At 29.6% G+C, this 22,826-nt stretch overlaps 1 protein-coding gene across 10 annotated transcripts in view; it reads right to left on the bottom strand.

Annotated features, from left to right (window-relative positions):
- Positions 1-931: 931 nt before the first annotated feature.
- LOC147803243 (inositol 1,4,5-trisphosphate receptor-like) overlaps positions 932-22,826 on the bottom strand; it is a 36,536-nt gene continuing 14,641 nt past the window's right edge. For 8 of the 10 annotated variants that reach the window (XM_087150634.1, XM_087150636.1, XM_087150637.1 and 5 more), the window contains 5 exons: positions 11,082-11,239; positions 9,623-9,822; positions 8,195-8,267; positions 7,841-7,936; positions 932-1,161 (listed from right to left, as the gene is read on the bottom strand). In XM_087150634.1, coding sequence (XP_087006760.1) covers positions 1,015-1,161; positions 7,841-7,936; positions 8,195-8,267; positions 9,623-9,822; positions 11,082-11,239 — 674 coding nt within the window. In that variant the 3' untranslated portion in view covers positions 932-1,014. Of the gene's footprint in view, positions 1,162-7,840; positions 7,937-8,194; positions 8,268-9,622; positions 9,823-11,081; positions 11,240-16,087; positions 16,200-20,430; positions 22,080-22,826 lie in introns of all 10 variants that reach the window. The other 2 variants (XM_087150644.1, XM_087150643.1) reach the window with 2 other exon arrangements.

The raw sequence follows: 22,826 nt of genomic DNA, 5'->3' as shown, positions 1-22,826 counted from the left end.
AATATTTTTAGGTAATTCTCTCATTTAAATTGCTTTTTGTAAAGAAAAATATTTTTTACACAGTTCAACCCCTTAGTCCAGAAGATGTGCCCTGCATAATCTATGTTTAACTCCTTAACGATCGGTTAATTTTCATGAAAACGATCATAAAAGTGCCTATTTTCTTGGCTTTTGTATTTATATTTAACTAGTTTATAACAACTAGTTTAAAATGAACTAATTACACTTACTCTACAATTACCTTAAAATTTTCCTGTTACTGCCACCAGGTGTGTAAAATGAGAAATAAAATGTTTTCCTTGCAAAAGAAATGAATTAGTTTTATTCTTATTGGCGCGTTACTACTGAACACTCCAGCCCGTTAATATCACGGGAGCGAGAAATAGCGGGCAAAATCTCACCCCGTCATTTTCACGGGAGCGAGAAGGAAGGGGTTAAACTTATTAGTACATTTTTAAGCTAGGTAAACATACATAATAGTTTTTCCTTCACTGTGCTATTCTACTTAAAAGCAGAGTAATAAAACTGCTGTCCAGATTTATAGAAATTCCGTATCTCACAAGTAATTGTTCAAGTTTTAACTTGTAGTCAATATATGTATATAAATTACTAAACATAAAATAAATAGATAATAAAGTTAAAAATAGAGTTTTAAAATAAAAGCTGTGCGTTTTTAAGGAATCTAGTGATACTATTGTACCCTATACAGAAACTATATACAACCTACAGCCGATAATATTAAGAAGCTGTCTACAGATGATGATTTAGTGCAGTATTGATCATGAATTCATGTTTTACAGATTATATTTTGTCTTGCAGGAAATTTAGCAAAAAATAAGTGTATTGTACAAAAATGTACTAATATAATCACCTGGTTATCTCATGTAATGAATTGAATGTACACTGAAAGTAGTTAAATACATAATCAACATTGTCTCTAGCATACATTTTATTATACAAAGATATATAAATACAAAGACATATCCATAAACAATACAAATATTACACAAATTTCTATTTATATTTAATTTTAAAAATAATAAAGACAACAGAGAAATAAATATTTTTGTCAACATAGAATCCCTTGGAATAGCATAGAAGAGTTCTGAAAAACTTCAATATAACAACTGCAACAAACAATGCTTGACATTTTTCAAAATCCTGAAAGAGAAGATATTAAAATAAGAATTATGCAAATCATATATTTTAAGCAACTTGAGTATTTTTGTACAAATGTGCTTTTAAAACTAAAATTTCTATTTTGAAAAGTTTTTGTTTTCATTATTTCATTGATAAATTTTGACTCAACAACAAAATACATATTGTAACACCATGCAAGTATACACCTGCCTTATAATTTAGAAAGATTTTGAACACAAAATTCCTTTTTGAAGGAAATTATTGACTCACGAACCCATTAAGATTGACACCTAGTACAGGAAAAGCTGACTGTTAAATGAAAAGTTATTCAGGGTGTTCACTTTTTTATTTTGTGCACACCTTTTCTCAGAAAATATTTAACTTTCAAAAACATACTGTTTTTTTTCCATTATTTATTTTATGGTGCTCAATTTTATTGCTTTTAATATTTAAAATAATTATGATACTCTAATGTAAATTATTGTTTCAAGGAAAGGCATAGAAGAAAAAGTACTTCTAAATATATAGTATTACTTACATACATGAATTTATCAATTGTATTTCTTTTTCGGTTTATTTTAATGATTAAATTTGCTATTGGATTCCTTCGACAAAAAAAATGTCAAAATTTACAACGTTTTTCATATTAAAACAATAATACGTAATGAAATTGAAACCAATTCAGTAATAAATGAAAAAAGATTGCTCAAAATTTGCTAGTTAAAAAGGCAAATAATTTTCCAATACTGTAACTAATTTATATTTCAAAAAGTTTTTAAATTACTTTAATGGTGATGCTTTGAGAAATTCATAAGTTTTCCTTACATAAAAAACACAAGAGTTAGATAAGAATAATCACAGATTTGAGCAAGTCACGATTTCCGTAATGTCTCTATATAACTGGTACAGATGTAAGACAAAAAAGGAAATGTTTAAATAAATATTAATAACATTGTTTACATCTCTGAAGAAATTTTTTTTACTTCACTTTTTTTTATTTATTTAGTTGCTTTTTTAACTAAAATTTTTTCTTAAATACTCCATTACTACGCCTACTACAGAGTTCTCCCTTGGAATAAAAAAGCGCAAGATGCTTCCGCACAGAAAAGGGTACATCGAGTTTTTAAAGGGCTTTTATTTAACACAATAAATATTTAACAAAATGTGTACTATTATGTAGTAGCTGAATTTGATTCTCAACGACTGTAAAATTACCATCTTATACTAATTTACATGTGTATTTCAAAAAGTAGTTCTCACCCATTATCAAAATGAGAAAAATTTTTAGTTTACGAAAAAAAAAGATATGCTAAAAGAAAACCATTGTGCACAGTTTAAAAAAAAAAAAATTAATTGTTAAACTAGAGATCTTTTTCTATAATTTAAACTAAAAATTATGAGAAAAATAAATACTTAAAGGTACATTTAAAAAAAAATATATATTTATTATATTAAAAATATATATTTATCCCTTAATAAACTTATTGATACCAAAAAGAGAAACTTTGAAAAATTTAACCAGATGAGAAAAATCCTAACAAAGTAAATATTTGTAATGGTATCAAAATCAAACCTATTAACACGAATAATTTTAAAAGTATGTAATTATCATATACACATTTAATTTTTTAAAAGGAATATTAACAGACAGTGTCATCAAAGGGCAGTGAGGAGGGGTGGCCCTTCTCGAGGAAGTACACTACATACTACATGCATTTTCACTTGATACAGAAAAATTAGTTGTCATTTTCTGTAGATTAGTATAGCAGGGGTTCCACATTAACCACTTTCAATATATGCTTTTCGAATTCTAGTAAAGAAAAACTTTGTTATAAGACGCACACATCAAGGGTCACAAAGGAAAAGAAACAATCTAATCTAATGAATAATTCGGAGGAAAACCGGACTGAAAATATTTTAACCTGTTTGATTGCCAGAGGACTGAAAAGTTAAAAAATAATCTTTGAAAACTTCAACATTTCAATGCGCAATTAAATTGGTTCTGTTGTTTTTCATCTTTTTTAACTCATAAGAAAATTGTGAAATTTCTATAAATTTTTTGCTTCCTTCACACTTAAATGTTAGTTTAGTGATTCCTATTGCATTTACATTTTAAACTTCTGTTTCAAGAAAGCTTTTTTTTTGAAAAGGTGTATTTTTGCCAAATAAAAAGATTTTCTACTATATAAGAATAGATAAATAAGTGAAATGTAGGTGTTATTAACATTATTTTTAGTTACCATAAATTAAAAAACTTTTACGAGGCATTTTACTTGCTTGGAATAAAAAAAATTTCTTATTGCAAAGAATTGTTCTACCAAATAATGTCTTAGAAGGCATTCAATATTGTACAGGTTAGTTTCAAGATGCTTCAAACCAGTACTTTGTCATTTATTTTTCTCTCTTTAACCTATATATTTTTAAGCTATGTTAACAAGGTAGGTTTTTAAATATGATTGTGTTTGCACAATCAAAATCTTATTGTACTTAATAAAATTAAAAAAAGCATAATAAAATTTATAAATATAACACTTTTTTTCATTGAATAGGGGAGAGAACTATTAAAATGAAAATTAATAAACTAATAAATCATGTAGGGAATGGTTTCGACGTTTCAAGAATGGTGTGGTATAGTATGAGCTGCTACTACCTGGCGATTCCATTATAGGCGATCGGTATAGGCTACAATTGATTCGTTTGTGCCGTGCATTAAGAGAAAAACAGCCCGAATACGAGCAAAGACATGACAAAGTTATTCTTCTTCATGACAACGGTTGGCTTCATGTCGCAATTTTTTTTTTGTAAACGCTCAAGTATTTGCCAAACATTGCTCCTTCTGATTGCTGGTTGCTCCGACGGACGCAGCACGATTTGGCAGGTTCACTTCTTTTGCAGAAATCGAAAGTTGCCTCTTAACTTGGATCGCCTCAAAAGAAGAGAAGAGATAGAATTCGAAAATTGCCTGAGAGGTGGGAAAAAGTAGTAGCCAATGATGGACAATACTTTGATTAATCTGTTCATTAATTTTGTTCTGAAATAAATGGATTTTTAACCACAAAAAAAGGACTGAATTAATTTGTACTCCCAATACATAACTAATTATTTTATGGAGCAATAAATGCATACTAAAGGCAAAACAGGACACCCAAATTCTAAGTCCTGTTGTCCCTTGGGTCCTTTCTGTTTTTCTCTTTCATTTGAAAAGAGAAATGAAATTAAAATTTTTTTTTTAAAATGTGCAAACATTTCTACGTAATTGTAATGATCTGTATCTCTATTTTCAGGGTGGCCACTCAAATCAGATTTCAAATTTCCCTGATTTTCCCAGGTTTTCCACATAAAAATCTTAAAATTTCCAGGTTTTTGCTTCTTTTTTCGTGTAAAGTGTAGGATGTGTACAAGAAAAGTGTCGGTATTATAAAATATTTTATTCAAAATATTATTTTTTTAACATATTATCTTGAAAAAAATAATTTATTTTGACAATTTTCAAGATTTTTTATTTAATTTTTAATGTTTTGGTACAAAATTTTGAATCAAAAATCATTAATGCAACAATTGTAGAGATTTGTTGACAAACATTGCAGTTAGCGATTGTAAAAATATGTGATTGGTTGGTTTGCTGAGAAAAAAATAATTCATAGATTTCTTTGTATGGGAGTAGAAAAGCTTTCAGAAAAAGGGTGCAATATAAAGTCTATTATTATTAAATTATAACCAACTAATTTTTGGAGAATTTCATAAAGTTAAAAATACAAAAACATTTTGTCAAAATAGGAAAAAAAAATACCACCAAAGCATCGGAACAAACTTGAGCCATAAATGGATTCAGCCCAAGAACAGAATTTAAAAACAGAAGCTAATATCCTAATCCCTCTTTCCACCTCCACCAGAATCTTTCCTAAATTGAACAGTCCCATAGCGGTCAAAGGTTTCTACATTCGTTTAGCAACCGTGGCAGAATTTTATGTGGCATTCTAGTTTAACAGAGCTGTAATGGAGCAAATTTTGATGCAAGCAAAGTATCGCTAAGTTGATAATATTTCAACTGTTTGGCGATACATTTCCGTTTACAAAAAAGTGGGTATAATGGATGAAATAATTTAAATTTAAAAAATTTGTAAATAATTTAAATTGGTGAAATTAAAAAAATGATCAAAGAAAAAATTTCCAGCTTTTCTTTAAAATTCCCTGATTTTTCCAGGTTTTTATCCAAATTTCCCTGATATTTCCAGGTTTTTTCCAGTATAAAAAAAATTCCCTGATAATTCCAGGTTTTCCAGGTGGGTGGCCACCCTGTCTGTATCTCTATTTTATTAATTTTTTAGCTCCTAATATTTATCCTTTTTTCAAAGTTCTTTTTTTCAAGGGAGGAATCATTTGAAAAGAATGACTGGAGGTAGTTATCTTAAAAATCTTTTACAATTTTTATACATTATTTCATAATAATTAACACAGATACATAAATAACAGAATACAAAAAAGGACAGTTTTCCTTGAAACTTAAATAAGTTCTTCTCTAATTCATTAGAATATTGTGGGCAATCACTGGAAAATAGTACTTGAAATAATTTGGAGATATGATTTCACGCTTAATAGTTTGTAAATACTTAATAATCATTAAAGAAATTCCTGGCTTTTGCTAATAGAAATATTGAATAAACAATTTGGAATGTTTATATCAAAATAGATACATCTAATTAGTAGCGGGACTGAATCGAGAAGAGACTAAAACCGCAATGAGAATGAAATGGAGGAAACAAAATGTCACAAGACTTCAAACTACTAAAAAAAAAAAAAAAATAGTATTAAAAGATCAAATGCCTTATGATAATTAACCATTAAATGAAACTTTTGTTTTGAGGAAGCACTAATTAGTGTTAAGCATAGACTCACTCTTAGAGGCTTGAGGCTTACTCTAAATTTAAGCCGGTTTTATATGTGTTAAAGATTTTGTATGTAAGATTAAGTTAAAATTTGTAAAGATATAAGACTAAGTAAAATATGTTTGAGATTAGTATATTGAGATCACTTATTTAAAAATTAGCAAGTAAATAAAAACTATGTCATTAGCCTGAGTATGGAAAATGTTTCCAGACAATGAGTCTCAGCTAGTTGTCAAGCCCAGGTGGGACTCATCTCCAATAAGGATGCATTAGCTTCTTATTATGAAATACTAGAATGTAAGCAGATCAAAAAATTATTAATAATTATTACAAATGAAATTATTTATTTTCTATTTAACAAAGATAATGCACATTATGATGAGTTCCGAACTTAATAAATTAGATGGAAGAAATAACTGACAAAAATATAACATTTGTAATCTTTGAAATCTCTGTGACTTATTAATTATCGTTAGAATAAATTTAGAAAGCTTCTCCTAATATAATTTGAAATAATTTAATCTTAAAATATTTTTCAATTGCTACAAGAATTATACTGACAGAAAAAGAAATTTATGTAATTTTCACAAGCTTCCCACAATTTTCTAGAGCTAGATACAAATTTAAATTTATGCACTTGATAATTTATTAAAATATCACATTCCATTAAATTACAATAGAAGTATTTTGAATAATTTTAAAGAAGTTCTAATTAAAAAAAAGTACACATAAAATCAAACTCTTAAAAATAACTAAATACTAAAAATAAAAAAAAAAATAAACAGTTAAAATAAAAAATTTAAGCAGGTAGGCTGGTAATAGTCGTATTTAGGCTCTGAAATAAATAACAGGAACGATGTAACTGCAGAAATACGAAAGAGAATCACAGCAGCAAATAGGTGCCTTTATGGATTAAGAAAGCTTTTAAGATCAAATGTAATCAAGAGAAAAACAAAGCTGTTATTATTTAAAGGCCTCATTAGGTCAGTTTTAACATATGCTTGTGAAACATGGACATTGACTCGTGCAGATGAAGAAATGCTGAGCATATTTGAGAGAAAGATATTACGGTGCATTTTTGGAGGAATAAATAAAAACGGTCAGTGGTTAAGAAGATCAAATTTAGAACTCTATCGATCATATAATGAACCAGACATCATAAGATTCATTAAGGTCCAAAAGATAAAATGGGCAGGCCACTTAGTAAGAATGGAAGAAGACCGTATTGTGAAAAAGATTTTTGATGCCCGGCCGACAGGAACACGTAGAAGGGGCAGGCCAAATCTCAGATGGCTAGATACCCTGGAGAAAGATTTATCTATATTAAAAATAAAGAATTGGAAGTCCATTGCCAAAAGAAGGACAGCTTGGAAAAAACTACTGGAGAAGGCCAAGGCCCATCCTGGGCTGTCGAGCCAGTGAGGAAGGAAGGAAGGAAGGCTGGTAATAGTAGTAATACTCTTATTCACATAAATATCTCTTCTTCAATTTTTTTTTTTTTTAAATGTAACAGAAGATAAGAAGCCATTAATAAAATGAAGAAATTGAAATTTTCAGCAGTTTACAAAATATTTAATTTATTTTGTTATCAAAGAAAAAAATCTGTAAAAAATAAGTAAAAAATTAAATAAACAAAAAAATGAATACCTAGAAAACAAAGTAATTGGTAATTTGAATTAAAAAATTAAGTTAAAAAATGCTAAATAATATTGCTTTATTTTTAATCCTTTATTTATTAACTTGAATAATGTAAATAAATATTTAAAAAAAAATGTCCTCAGTAAATAGGAAATTTATTTAAAATATTACTTTACCAGTTGCTTTGGACTCATATTATGGAGAATTCGTTCAGCATTTTCACTGTCACCTCTGCCTTCCATTCTTGCCAGCAATAACTTCGATGCATTGTTCTGTGTAAAAGAATACACAATAGGTTACAAAAGTAGCTAACAATTTTTTTAAACCAAATTTAAATCCGTTAAGTTAAATCTAAAACATTGCATATTGGTTTACTTAAAAATTTTTTTTTAATTAAAAAATGGAAAGGTTAACAACAAATTACGAAAACAGCTACAGTTTAGAACCAATTACAGGTTTTATTATTCTAATATTCCATAAGTTTATAAAGAAAAACATTTTTTGTTAGATTAGAAGAAATATACAGAAACCTTCAGTTCAAGGACTAAATCCATTCGTTTTCCCCATACTGTAGTAGTAACTACCTGGCTACCACACTGTTTCCTAACCAACCAAGGAACTTAATTTAGAAACTATTAAGGACATTACATTAGGTTGGATTTCAATAAGAACTATCTTACACAGGGTTACCACTCAAATCTGGGGAAAAAATTCCCTGTACATATTATACACAATATATTAAGAGGAAACAACAATTACTGTGCTCTTGTGTGAGATATATTGGGCTAACTATTTTTATTAGTTTTAATTGCTGGAAAAACAGTGAACATACTTAAATAATGCTTTAGCAAATGAAATAATTTAGTATAGCTGAAATATAAGTGTTAAATATCCCATAGATTAGTCTTTGAGGAGTCACCATTTTTTAAAAGACAAAAATAAGAAACAAAATTCCCTGTATTTTCCCAGTTTGTAAAGAAAAAATCAAAATTCCCTGCATTTTCCTAGTTATTTTAAGTGATTTTTAAATTCCCTGTATTTTCCAGGCTTTTCCTGTGGAGTGGCAACCCTGTTACAATCAGAGAATGATAAAATCATTTCTCTCCTTTCTTTTGGGATCCTGAACAACAATTATTCGAGTCCTTACAACATAGGATCTAAATAACAGTGAGAAGCATTTCAATTATCGATTTGAGAAACATTTGCTTTTAAACCACTTTAACCAATATTTTAAAAGCTGACATAGTTGTTCAACAGAAACTGGTCAGATTGTTCTAATACAGCCAACTGAAATTCAAATCTTGGCCCTGAGAAGTAGTACAATATTTACATTGCACCAGAGCTGCATAATGGGGGACAGTCTGGGAAACATCACTGAAGATGGTTCAGAAACATGTCATCACAAGTTTGATCCATCTGCCCACAAAGTTTAGCACATTATGGTAGAACAGTTTAATAAAGTCACTTCTCAGGCTGATCAAAGTGGTTACCCACTTGCTCAGTGAAGCTTGACTTTGGTGATGTACAGGAAGTCTTACGATCAGTTGACTGTGGGATGGCTCTGAGAAGTACATTAACCAATAATTTCAAAAGTAATATTATTCTCACTTAAATTGGTTCAAAATAATTTTTCTTAAACTTAAAGTATTTAATATCAATAAATGGTATATGAACTGATGGAATACTTAAAAGCACAGTCACTCCTTAATACAAATAGAAAATTGCTATCAAGGATATTTTCTTTACAAAATTAACTTAATTTATTCATTTTAAAACTAATTACATTGGATTGAAAACTTTTAAAGAAAAGAGTTAGTTCAGTATTAGAAAAATAAAATTTTCTAATACTGATTTTTGGAGAGGACCAATTTTTACCACATGAGTACACTAAAACAAAAGCAAATACAATGTGTAAAAATAAACAATAAATGTAAAGAAAATAAATCAAAACTATTTACTTGATTTTCATGGCATGGGCCTGGCAATATTCAGTAAGTGTTTCTAAAGTTTGATTAACTAAAGCAACATTGTGTTCATTAATATATAAACCTAATAATCCAAGGTCTCCTGTAGTACTTCCACATATACAATCAAGGAACATAAGAGTTTCAGATACAACATTGTAACTATTTTTATCAGTTTGGTTTCTCAAGAAATTCTAAAAATAAAAGAAATTAAAGATCTTTAACAAAAGCAGATGGATATTAAATATTGTATTCATTTTTTCAAGTTTTGATTTTAAAAAAAGGAACAGATAAAAACTAAATAGTCATAAGTTATGTAATTAAACATTTAATTAAAAAAATTTAAATAACATTTTAAAAAAAAACAATTAAAATAGTGCATAGTTGTCCAAAATAATGTTTTAAATAAAAAATTTTTTGGGGGTAGTTTTTATTTGCAAGATGCAAACAAAAATATTTAAAAAAATATTCATAACTATGCAATGCTTATCCACTCTTTAAAATTATGATAATAATTAAGGATGTCGATTATAATTTGGAAAAAAAGAGAGAAAACTAATCGGTTTGCACAACACATACATTTTCTTTCTTAGACTTAATTTAATTTATTATATGTTTCTAATTGTTAACAGTCTTAACGAAAATATCAAAATAAATAATAGTAAATAATATCAAAATTAAATTATTAGACCTAGTTATCATTGTGAATCCACACAACTTAACAGAATTAAAAAAATATATGGTTAAATGTGATGAAAAAAAGTTTGCTTTACATTCAGAAAAATGAAAGATGCTTTAAAACTTACAAAATACAAGAGGTTTCATAATTAGAACACTAGCATGCCATAATAAAGACAATTTTCGATACAAGACTTTGGTTATAATCTCCACAAAATAAATTGTACTATATTTTCAGTTATGTCAATGGCCACAGTTATACCAATTGTGGGTATTGTATACAAATAACCAACACAAGGGTTCAACATAACTAAATGATGACTATGAAAGATGCAAGGAAATCTTTTTAAAAAGTCACAATGCATATAATTATTTGAAGTCTATCACAATATAGTGAGTTGTTTCAGATAAAGAGTGAATAAAAATGTAGTTCTTTACAATATATATTTGAAGATAAATAAGCACACTGCAACCTGTAAATTTAAAATAAGTCAAATATTTGAGATAATTGATTTACTACTTCAACAGTCTTTTTGGATAAAACAAACTTTCTCAATTTCACTTTGAAATTTAACTATAATTACTAAATAAACAAAACTAAACACCACTCAATCTATAGCTACGAAGCTACATCCAAATTTAATGAGCTAAACTTATGTCTCCCGTAAAACATATTAACACTAAATAAGGAGCTAAGGAATATTTTTACTTTGAATTTTTATTTAATTTATCCTTTTTTTCATTAATAATCTGTGCTATGAAAATATGCACTTACTTGCAAATCATAATTATGGTTTTCACACAAGAGTTGTAAGAATCTTAAAATAGGCTGCATCAGAACTACTTCTTGGGGAAGTTTGTTTTCTTCGGCATCTTTTGCTTTTTCAGCCTTTTCGGCTAAAATTTCTTCAAGAGCAATGTGGGTATGAGCCCCTAAAAAGAGTTTGATACAAAACTATTAGGAAAAGGAAAAATATCAAAATTTTGTGAAATAAATGTCTTATAACATATTGAATAAATATAACGGAAATATTAAATGAAACTATTTTAATCTTATATTCTATACTCAGACATTTTAACTTAATTATTATCGATTTGAAACAATAAATATTATTGACTGCATTCATTGATTAATGTGCTTTAATCTCCAGTATTGTTTTTTTTTTAAACTCTTAATGCTGCCATTCAAAACTAAACTAAACTCAGTGACACAACAGCCCATAAAGGGCCAAGGCCTACTGTGCCCATCTCAGTTTTCTTAACCTTGGGCTCAGGGGTGCAGAAGCAAGATGTTGCGGCTAGGTGGTCAGTCGAATGCAAACCCCCCAGTGTTTAGCCCCCAAGCATGCTTGGTACTCATTTATCGACCCACTGAAAGGATGAGTCAACCTTGCCCGGCCCGAGGATCGAACCCAGAACCTGTGGCATGGGAGCGCGAAGCTTAACAGAAATTAAGGGATTGTCGTGATGATGACTATTGTTGAAAAGACAAAATACAACACAATATGATGAAGTAAAAATAACTAATTAGAAAAATATTTACCAGGGTATCTGTTACATTTAATAAATTTCAAATTCATGACTTAACGAAGTTACTATTTTCTCTGACAAAAACACAACAATAAATTTAAAACAGCATTATAAATACATTTATTGAAATGGTAATACCTACTATTTCAATGTCAAACCAAAGTTATTATACTCTGCCTCTTCATATTTATAGATTTTAAATTTAAAAAACAGTGTAAAGAAAGAGTTGAAGCCATAAAATAGCTGAATAATTTTTTTCTTCGGCGAAAGATACTTTTCTTGTTCATCGGAAAATAAAAGAATACTCCTGAATTTTCTGTTTACATTTTGGAATAAAAAAATTTACCAATTACTGGCTTGCCTTCAGGTAAAATTTTAAATTGATAAAATAAAAATAATAACAAAAATTCTGAAATCACAGAAGTTTCAAAGATAATTCGCTCCAGAAATGATGTTTTTCCTTTAATTTTTTGAAAGAACACCATAATTTTTATAGAACACGATAAAAACATTTTATATTTTAATCAAATATGGGAGTGGTGAGTGGGAATTTTGTTACAAATTCAGATATTCGGAACACTATGAAATTGGGGGGGGGGGTAAATTCCACTTAAAAAATTTAATCGGCAACCTAAATCCATGACGTTTCATGATTTTTTTTTTAAAAAAATTAGTTAAAACCATGTCAAATTTTGCTCAATACCAAAATTCATGACTTTCCAGGTGCGCGGATACCCTGTATTTAAAAAAAACCTGGCAGATTCCTTATTTATATCAGATAAAAATATTACAGATGTAATTATGCTTTTATAGAAACTAATAAAAAAATAGCATCAGCAGAAATGCAGAAGGGAATTATCAAAGCAAAAAAAAAAATATATATACATTTAAGAATATTACAATAATATAACAAATAAATATACCAAAACAAAAGTTTTGTCTCAGAAATTTTCTAATAAATAAATAAATAGCAATATTTATATAATTGATATGTTTCATAGAATTATTCTAAAATAAAGAATATAATAAGAAACACCTGTGTGGTGACCTGGTGAGAAAGAATAGTTTCAATGTAGCTCATACATGTCGTTAAAGGCGACTAAAGCGTCCGGGGGTATGAAAATTTACCCCGACCTGCCCAAATTTAGGGCATACGGGAAAATGTTTATGTAAATCCAAAAAGATATACAAATCATAAAATACACAAGATACGTAAAAAAATGGCAACAGCCCATGAACATGGTGGGCGAGTAAGATAAATATTAAGCTATAGAACAAAAGAGAAATTTAAAACCTGGGAAAAGCCCCAAAACAAGTAAAATTCTAAAAGTAATTTAACATCAAATGCTAAAATGAGCAATTTTAAAATCTATAAGAAATTAAAACTTGGGTGAAATAGTAAAACTTTAAATTGACGAATCATATAAAACTCAACAAATAAAAAACTAACATCATAGTGTAGACAGATAAGATGATAAAAGCAGGTGTAAAGTTTTAAAAGTCAATAGTTAAAATCAATAAGTAAAAAGTTAAAATTGTTGGCACGATGGAGGGACAGTCTAAGTTTAGAAGTAATAGTTCAAGTATTATAGTTTACGTAAAGTCTAAAATGTTCTTTAGGGTCACTTTGATGATGTATTTGATAGTATTCCTGCAGGCCTGATTAGCGTCTGGAATTCCGGGCAATCAAGTAATAGATGTTTAATATCCTGGAATTCACCACAGAAGTTACAGTTTGGGGATTTCCCGAAAAGGCGGTATTGATGATTACCAAACACGCCATGGCCTGTAAGAAATTGATTTAGGTAAAAATCTGCCTGCAGTCTGGTGACCCTTGGATCTTTAAAAAATGTACAAGTTTGACGACTTTTAGTATTGTTTGTCCATTCGCTTTTTCCCCGTGTCATGACACGTTCATTTATTATCGACTTGACCTGTACTTGGGTTAGTTGGGCAGTGAAATCCACTCGGTCGAGACTGATGGCTTCCTTGGCTGCCCGATCCGCCTCCCCACATGAGCTCTAGTCCAATTAAGAGTAATACCTTTATGCCATTGTTTTTTAATTGCAATTACCGTCGAGTTTTTGTGAGTTGGGTCAGCTAGGGCATCAGCGTCCGGGGGTATAGCCGGGCACACTGCCCCTGGGGATTATATTAGGGAACTGGTCCTCTATGTCAGGGGTTGGGCGTGGGGCCAACTACCCCACCCTGTAAAAGACCTCCAGTTCAGAAACCTCAACAATGTGCATATACCGGGCTCTGTTTTACCCAGTCGACTCTGCATGGGAAGGGATATCCTTGCAGTTCAGGAAATCAGATGGTTGGGAAAAGGCGTTTTTGATAAAAAAGGGAATGCAGAGTATATTACAGCTGCCATGACAAATCACACCATTTTGGTGATGGTTTCATTGTGAACAAAAGACTCAGTAGGGCAGTCATTGACTTTCAGGTTATAAGCATGAGACTCTGTAAAATAAGACTGAAAGGAAGACATTACAACATAACCCAGATTTGTGCTCATGCACCGACTGAAGAGAAAGACTATGCGGAAAAGGACTTATTTTACGACCTGTTGATGAAGAGCCCTGCCCTGCACACACAGGACATGAAGACGGTAATTGGGGACATCAATGCTAAGATCGGCAGGGAAGGATTTGTTAGATCCCGTGATGAAAGCCTTCACTTCGATACTAACGGACAGAGAAGTTTTGACTTTACTGTGTCGGAAAATCTGTTCATCACAAGCACGGCATTCCCACATAAAGATATACACAAGCATACTTGGCTGGCCCCTGCTGGGTTAACTCTTAACTAGATGGATCATATACTTGTGGACACGAGACACCATAGCAATGTGATGGACGTGAGAAGTTTTAGAGGAGCGAATGTCGACACGACAATGTCCTTGTGATATCCAAAGTCAGACTCCTATTATGTAAGAATTTCTATCACAGGAGAGAAATCAGAGATTTCAAACCTGACATTTCTAAATTAAATGATCAAAACATTCTTAAAGAATATAAAATTAAATTCTCCAATTGAATTGGTGAACAAAAAGGGAAACCAGGCTTCACTTTTGACTGGTACGCAATAAAAGATAACATTTCGACATCTGCACGTGAAGCTATCCCAGATCTGGAACGACGAACACGAAATGAGTGGTTTGACAATGATTGCAGAAAGGCCACAGAAGACAAGAACAAAGCCTATATGCTACAAAAGCATCATACTCACCAGAATTTCATGCACCAGATAAAAGAAAAATTTGGTTCACAATCAACACACTTAAATAAAATAATTAAAAAATATATATAAATATAAAAAGAATAATTTAAAGGTAAATAATAAAATATAAAAAAAAAGTTGTGACAATCTGTTGGGAAAAAAAATATAAGAGTAATTCAAGTAAAAGTAAAGTGTGTTAAGCAGGTATAACAGTTTGTTAAGTTTTAGTAATTTGCAATAACATAATTTTTATAGTAATAAAAAAAAATCACTTGATTGACATCTTTTAAATAAAAAAGTATTTGAGTTGAAAAATAATATGTTTGATTAAAAAGTTTGAGATAACAACCTATACACATTGAAGGAGTGTCATTGAGTTGAATGGCAAAGGAGCAGAAATCAGCTGTGTTCAAATGCTAAAATGGCAGTGATTCAAAACCTTTTCTATTTGGGTATTAAGTAGACATGTACTATCAAATATTTCAGCAAACATGTAAAATGATTGGTGCTTTCAGACCATATGGACCGACGGGAAGCCGAAATAGATTGTGATTGGATGAATTGTGAAGACGTTGAATAGAACAATGTGAAAAGCATGCTTTTGCATAACGCGCGAAAGTCGACATGGTAAAGAAAGAAAAAAAGTTCATTTTCGGGATATTAAGCACTTTTTAAAAACACCCAATGAAAAAAGCACCTTCAAGGGATTTTAAAAAACGAAAATAAGCACCTTTAAGTCCTTTTTAAAAACGCTACGCACCATGTAATAATAATGAAAATCGAAGTGAAGATTTGTTTAATATTTTTCTGAAACTTGACACGAAACAAAAAGAAACCAATAATTTGCAATGATGACAAACTTTGTAATCTATTAGTATAATAAAAGCAGAACAATGAATAAAAAAAACACACTTGGTCGTTATCAGAACTTAAGCTTTCATAACCATTTATAATAGGAACAAATAAGAATCAAAAGTTACTGGTTAATTACTGCCCTTGTAAGTAGATAGTTAAGACTAAACATACCTGTTCTCCATAGTCTGGGTCTAATGACATCATTTCTTTAAAAGTTTGCAGCACTTTAATGCAAAGTTTTTCCTCTTTTTTCTCCAACAATCTTTCAGTTTGACATATAAGTCTAAACAGCAAATAAATAAACTATGTGAGAACTAATAAAATGTCAAATAACTGATAATGTATTCATAAAAAATTTCAAATTAGGAGTAAGCATTTATTGAAGGAAAATGATAAAACAATAGCATTTGGTATAAAAATTCATTAAATCAATTAAAAGTGGTATCTTTACCATTTGCATGTACCAAATTTTTTTGAAAAACATACTTCTTTAAAATTTTTTGGGAAATTTAGTACATTATACAGAGTAATTGAAATATGGAGGCGTATTAAATTGAAGAAAGATTTATTTAAGAGATACAATAAATTTCCTGCCCTTAACTTAAAGCAATTTATTTTTTAACATAGGCTTGCTATATGTTATAAATTTTATTACTCTATAACTTAAATTCTATGATTATTGCAAAAATCTTTTTCCTAATATGTTGCCCTTGTATTCAAGAAAAGTAGGGTAATCTTTCTGCTGGTAGTAAATAGAAATAATGAATATTATGTAAAAAAGAATTTTGAAAGGCAAGCGTCAGTCTTTTAAAAATATTTAGTCTAGTGTTTGCTTATAACCAAGCATCTAACTAACCAAGCATCTAAATTTATTATATTGATATTGAGATTTGCTAATAGCACAGAAACTGTTATTTTTTAAAACTCTTTCTGATTTTTGTGTTGCTAATGATTTATTTTATGTTATTCTCATGTTTGTGAATAAATAAATTTTTCACAGGAGTAAAAATTCTGTAGTGAACCTATCATAAAAATAAGCTATCCTCTAATGTAACAGTTCATACAAATAATAATATTTAAAAGAGAACTGTTTAAATAGTTCTTCAGACCGGAAAAAAAAACTCCACATTGTTTACGCGAAGGAAGCAAAATAAGAAAGGGCAATTAGTTATATATTAAGAAATTCTCTATCCAACTACAAATTACTAAATCATCTTGTTAAACATATAAAAAACTTTAATAAGACTAATTAATGTAAGAAAGAAAACTAAGATGCAAAAGTGGCATAAGACTCAATAAGTGATGTGTGTGCGTGAGCCATTTTATCATAAGATATTTTTTAAAAAATACTTTTTTTTTGTATTTAAATATATATATACAGATGGGTGACAAAATAATACGAACACCTGTGAAAAAGTGTGACTTATTTCACACCTGCAGTACAGCCGCGCCACCTGCAACAGAAGTCTGCCACCTAGTGAGCGTGAAGAGGAAGCTATCAGTCTCTCAACATTAGTCACCTGTGTTGCATGAGTTTATCTAACTATCTTTTATGAGGTGAAATGTCTGACCTGTCAGAATTCCAAATAGGGATCATTGTTGGGGCGCGTTTAAGTGAAGCATCAATGACAAAAACAGCAAAATTTTTGGGGTTTGCAAGAAGTACTGTATCAGCCGTTATGACAGCATACATGAAAGAAGGTAAGACGAAGTCTTCAAAGCAAAACAGTGGCCGAGAGTCAAAGCTTGATGATAGGAATAGACGTGTCTTGCAGCGCGTTGTAGCTCGAAAACACAAGCAATCGTTATCCGAGATAACATCAGACATGAACAGTCATCTTCAGGACCCTGTTTCAAAAAGAACTGTTCAAAGAGAACTTCATGCAGTGAACATTTATGGGAGAGTGGCAATTCGTAAACCCTTGGTGACAGCAACCAATGCTTTCAAGCGCCGTCAGTGGTGTAGAGGTCACAAAGGCTGGTCCCCACAGCAATGGCAGCAGGTAATATTGTCCGATGAATCATCCTTCACCTTATTTCAGATCACCGGAAGCGTTTATGCCTGGAGATCACCCAAAGAAGCGTTTGATCCTGAATGCCTCTTACCAACTGTGAAACATGGAGGAGGCTCCATTATGGTTTGGGGTGCGATATCTTAGCGTGGTCTTGAGCCACTAGTACGTCTGCATGGGAGAATCAAATCTAAGACTATCTAAGCGTTCTAGCGGATCAAGTTCATTCTTTTGTACAGACTGTATTCCTTGGAGAGAGACCGATTTTTCAAGACGACAACGCCCCTATCCACACCGCTAGGTGCGTTCAAACATGGTTCGAAGAGCATTACAATAAAGTTGAGCATCTCGCATGGCCCCCTCAGTATCCGGACTTAAATATTATTGAACATTTGTGGCAACATTTGGAGTCTAAATTTCGTTCCCGATTCCCACCTCCATCAAATCTTTTGGAACTAGAGGCCGCTTTGCAAGAGGAATGGCTTAATATTCCTTTAAACGTTGTCCATGACCTTTATGCATCGCCCTATTAATAAAGATTTTCTGATATTTCACAGGGTTTTGCATTATTTTGTCACCCATTTGTATATATATATATATATATATATATATATATATATATATATATATATATATATATATATATATATATATATATATATATATATATATATACATTACCAAGTACTGAAATGTAATTTATATTATTTTGAAATGAAAAAAGTATATTATAATGAATTATACATAAACAATAATGCTATAAAGAAAATTAATATTACTGAAAACAAAGATGTATTGATGCAATTAGACAAGGTATGAAGAAAATTATACTTTTTTAAAAGAACTCAAAATTTATGGCACCACATATAAAGGTCTAAATCTACTACCTTGCAAGTAGATTTTAACTTTTTAATTCCTTTTTCGTATTAATTTGCATTAATAACTAAACCTTTAAAAGTCTAACGAAAAAGAAAGCACAAAGAACAATATTTTTTTAAAAAAAAGATAAACTAACTTTCGAAGAATTTACTGTACATTTCAATTTAATGTAAATTTTTTGTTTTCAAACTTAGTGAATAATTACAAAATTGAACCATTTTATTATAAAATGCTTAACAAAGTCATAATTTATCCTTTCGAGTAGCCATAATTATACAAATTATTACAATATACTAATGACCAAGCCTAGTTGTATAATTTTAAACCATGAATTTTAAAAGGAAGCAAATATATTGTAATATATATTCTTTTAATAAGAAAATATATATTCTTTTAATTGGCATTACTTCTTGTTTTTTTCTTACAGTTAAATTTTCAGAAAATTTTTCCTTAAACTCAAAATATTGTTTTCAATTAAAAAATAAGGATAAAATAACAAGTATGCTCGAATATTTATATTCAAGCAATATAAATAGAAAGCAAGACATTAAAAAGTGTAATACATATCAGTTATATTTAATTTTAAGTTAAAAACATATTTAAATGAATTATTACATATTTTAACAATTGCAAATATATTTTGATAACCGATACAGTGATTAAGAAATACTTTCACTAAGAAACTTTTAATTAAAAAAAACTATTAAATTTCATTAATGAATTGATAAGCATAATTGATAAAAGATTGAATTCCACCTCGGTGAAGACCTGAGTTTATAATCTTTTATATAGGTTTCCTTTTACAAAAGATACCTTAAAACTGCCCTCCCTCCAAAAAAGCACTATATCCTCCATGTGCAGTATCCCCCACGTCCACACAAATCGTTTTTTTTTAGAATGCTTCACTCTCCTCATAGAGTATCATTCCAGGCAAAATGCAGAATACATTAATGAAAGAACCAATATAATAATGAAAGGACATGCTTTCTTCCCCTTGCCATAACTAGCCACACATTCATTTTTGTCTCTCTAAAATACTTTACCCTCTATGCATGGTCTAATTCTAAATTATAAAAGAACGGCATTTTGCTTTAAAAAATTGAACTGAAAAATTGTTCCTATCAACCATAGTGATACTGAAAAATTAAGGACTTTTAAAAACTTTGTATCAAAATTAAGTACTTTCAAGGGCCCTTACTTTCCAAAATAAAAATTAAGCAGTTTTTAAGGACCGTGGGAGCTCTGATTTCATTAAATTTGCTGTCTAATAAAAAAAAAAATTGATTGTAGAACCTTAGAACACTTACAACTTTCAACATTTTTATTCACACAAAAGTGCTATCAAATCGGTATATTTTATTTACCATATTTGTTTTTGAAGCTCAGAACATAAAATAGAAAATTCACATATATTTATACTCACATATATTTTTCTACTAAAATAGTTTTGTATCTATCTCATCAGTAGATATAAAAATTAAAAAAAATTTTTGTGGGATGAGAGCTATCTGAAAATAATTGGAAAGTACTTATATCCTTTCTCCAAAATATTTACTCTTCAGTTTTTTTTTTTAAAGATTTAATCATTTGAGCTAATTTTTGAAGCCAAATATTGCTACATACCTTCTCGTAATCTAGATATGGTAGAGTTTTTGCTGGTTTGAGGTTGAACAAGAGGAGTTGGTTTATGACATTGTCCTGTAGCCCTGTACATAGCCATGACCCATAGATGGCACTAATTTTCATCGTCACTGGCATAAAGTAAGCTATCACCTTCTTTAACCGCATTGAAGAAAAAACTCAAACCTTTAAGATCTGAAATTTGAAGTAGCATTAAACAAAACAAGAAAAGGGAAATAATAAATTAAATCCTATAAGTACAAAGAGATTTTATTCAAACAAAAGTAGATGCTTGTTCAGAGATGCATTTATTTTCTGCACTAACTGATGTTGCCCTAAATGCTCAATTTGCTTCATTCTTTTTTTGAATTTCAATAAGTTTAATAAAAATATTACAGCAACAGATTTTCTCCAGACAACAGTAACATATTTCAGATGACACTTTTGCTTAAATGAAAAGGTAGCAAAAATAGTTAGAACACCATTAAATACAAGTAATTTTTGAAAACCACTATCACATTAACAAAGATTAATTTTATTATGAAACATTAACTGGTGATTCATCTCAGATCCTAGAGCCAATGAGACAAAAACAATCTGAACAATAAATTAGTTTATTTCAAACTGAACAAACCCAAAAACAAATTGCACTCCAAAAAATGACACAATTTATACCAAAGGCCGGGATAGCCTAGTAGGTAGGATTATGGGCCCATGTCCCAGAGGTCATGGGTTTGATCCCCGCCAGACAAAGACTCCCGGTGTAGTAAATAGTGACTGACGGAAGTTAAATGTGTCGAGTTACTAAGTCCACCATGTTCCCATTACAAATCATACTTCTGGGGGTACTTAATTAGGAGGTTCCTTATCTTCAGGATTGGTTCAAAATTACAAGGCTATGAAGTTGAATATTAGCAGAAATGGACCCAAAAACTTGGGTCAGCTGTTCAACAACGGTTTTAAAAAAAATTTATACCAATCTTATTAGTTTAAATCGGATTTCATAATACACAAAACTAATGCCAATTTTTTTAATCACAAAATGAGCATATTTCATATCAAAAGTAAGTAAAAAATTCAATATAGTTCACATATAGGACATTTGTTACAAATAAAATGTTTCTAAAAAAAATTACGGTCTGATTAACCCCATTCCTGCTTGTTTTCTACTAGAGTTCATATTTGTTAAGTTACACTATGACCACCATTCCACTGAGTGTGCAGTTCAGCACTGTTTTGCACTGAAAACTCTTTATTCAAAATAGACCAGAATAAGAAAAATCCAACAAGAATTATGTTGAGTTTTAATCGCTAAAGCTTAAAATCCTGCCATTTGATTAATTGACTCGTTAATTTTTTCAGATTAGTAGTTTAGTGTAATAATCGTGTTATATTCTTATTTTTTTTCTTTCAGTTAAAGGTCTATCAAATTGGTTGTACAAATTATTTAGAATAATTTGTAAGATACAAAAGTTTAGTTATTGGAGTTTACGCATATTAATTAAATACAAACTAGAAAACTAAGTAAATAAAGTAAAACATAGAAAACATATTGCCAAGCACTAGTTCAACAAAATCTACAGTACATCATTTCCGTAGGTTCTGACTTCTTTTCTCTGTAACTGCACATTGCAAAATTATACTGTGGATAACTTGTAATAGAAAAAATAATATTAAAGAAAGACACATGCATAAGTTTAATAAATTGAAAAAAGATTATAACTAAACAAGATATATGGTCTAAATATTTCGCATGATAATTTTTTTTTAGAAAACATCGATATTTTTATTGAATTGATGCTGATGCTAATATAACACAGGGATATAACAGACTATAAATAATATACTATATAGCAAGAATTTGATATTCCTCTATTACTTAGAGGGAGGGGGGGGGAACAAATACAAGTTTGAACATAACATACACAAAAAATGCAAGTCATTATATTAATAATAAAAGCTAATAGATATATTTTGTTTTAGTTTTCCTTTTGTTTTTCAAAACTCACATTTGAAAAATATTAAAACTAAATACTATTCTCCTAAATTATTCATAAATTAAAAAGCAAATAATTAGACAATAGCAAGTTTTTTCAAATCTGAAACAGTTTAAACTAACAATTATTTTCAAACCAGAATAGTTTAAAAAATGAGTTTAATGTAATTTTCTTAATGATATATGGCTGTATTGGTGAGAATTAGACAACATTTCTATCTAATTGTCAAAATTAGCCAGTAAGTGTTTAGTCTACAGTGTGTTTCAAAATGGTGATGTTCCCTTTTGTAAGTGCAATGTTCTTTAAAAATGTTTTGTTTATATCTAATTGACTACTAAATAAGTTAACACATAACAATAAAAATTAAAGTTGTTAAAAATCATAGTTATTCTCATAAAATAA

Source organism: Parasteatoda tepidariorum, chromosome 9 (genome assembly GCF_982258835.1).
Source record: "Parasteatoda tepidariorum strain Cologne lab strain chromosome 9, Ptep-v5.0, whole genome shotgun sequence".
Taxonomy (NCBI): Eukaryota; Metazoa; Arthropoda; class Arachnida; order Araneae; family Theridiidae; genus Parasteatoda; species Parasteatoda tepidariorum.
The sequence above is the reverse complement of the archived record's forward strand: the minus strand, read 5'-3'. Positions and strand labels throughout refer to the sequence as shown.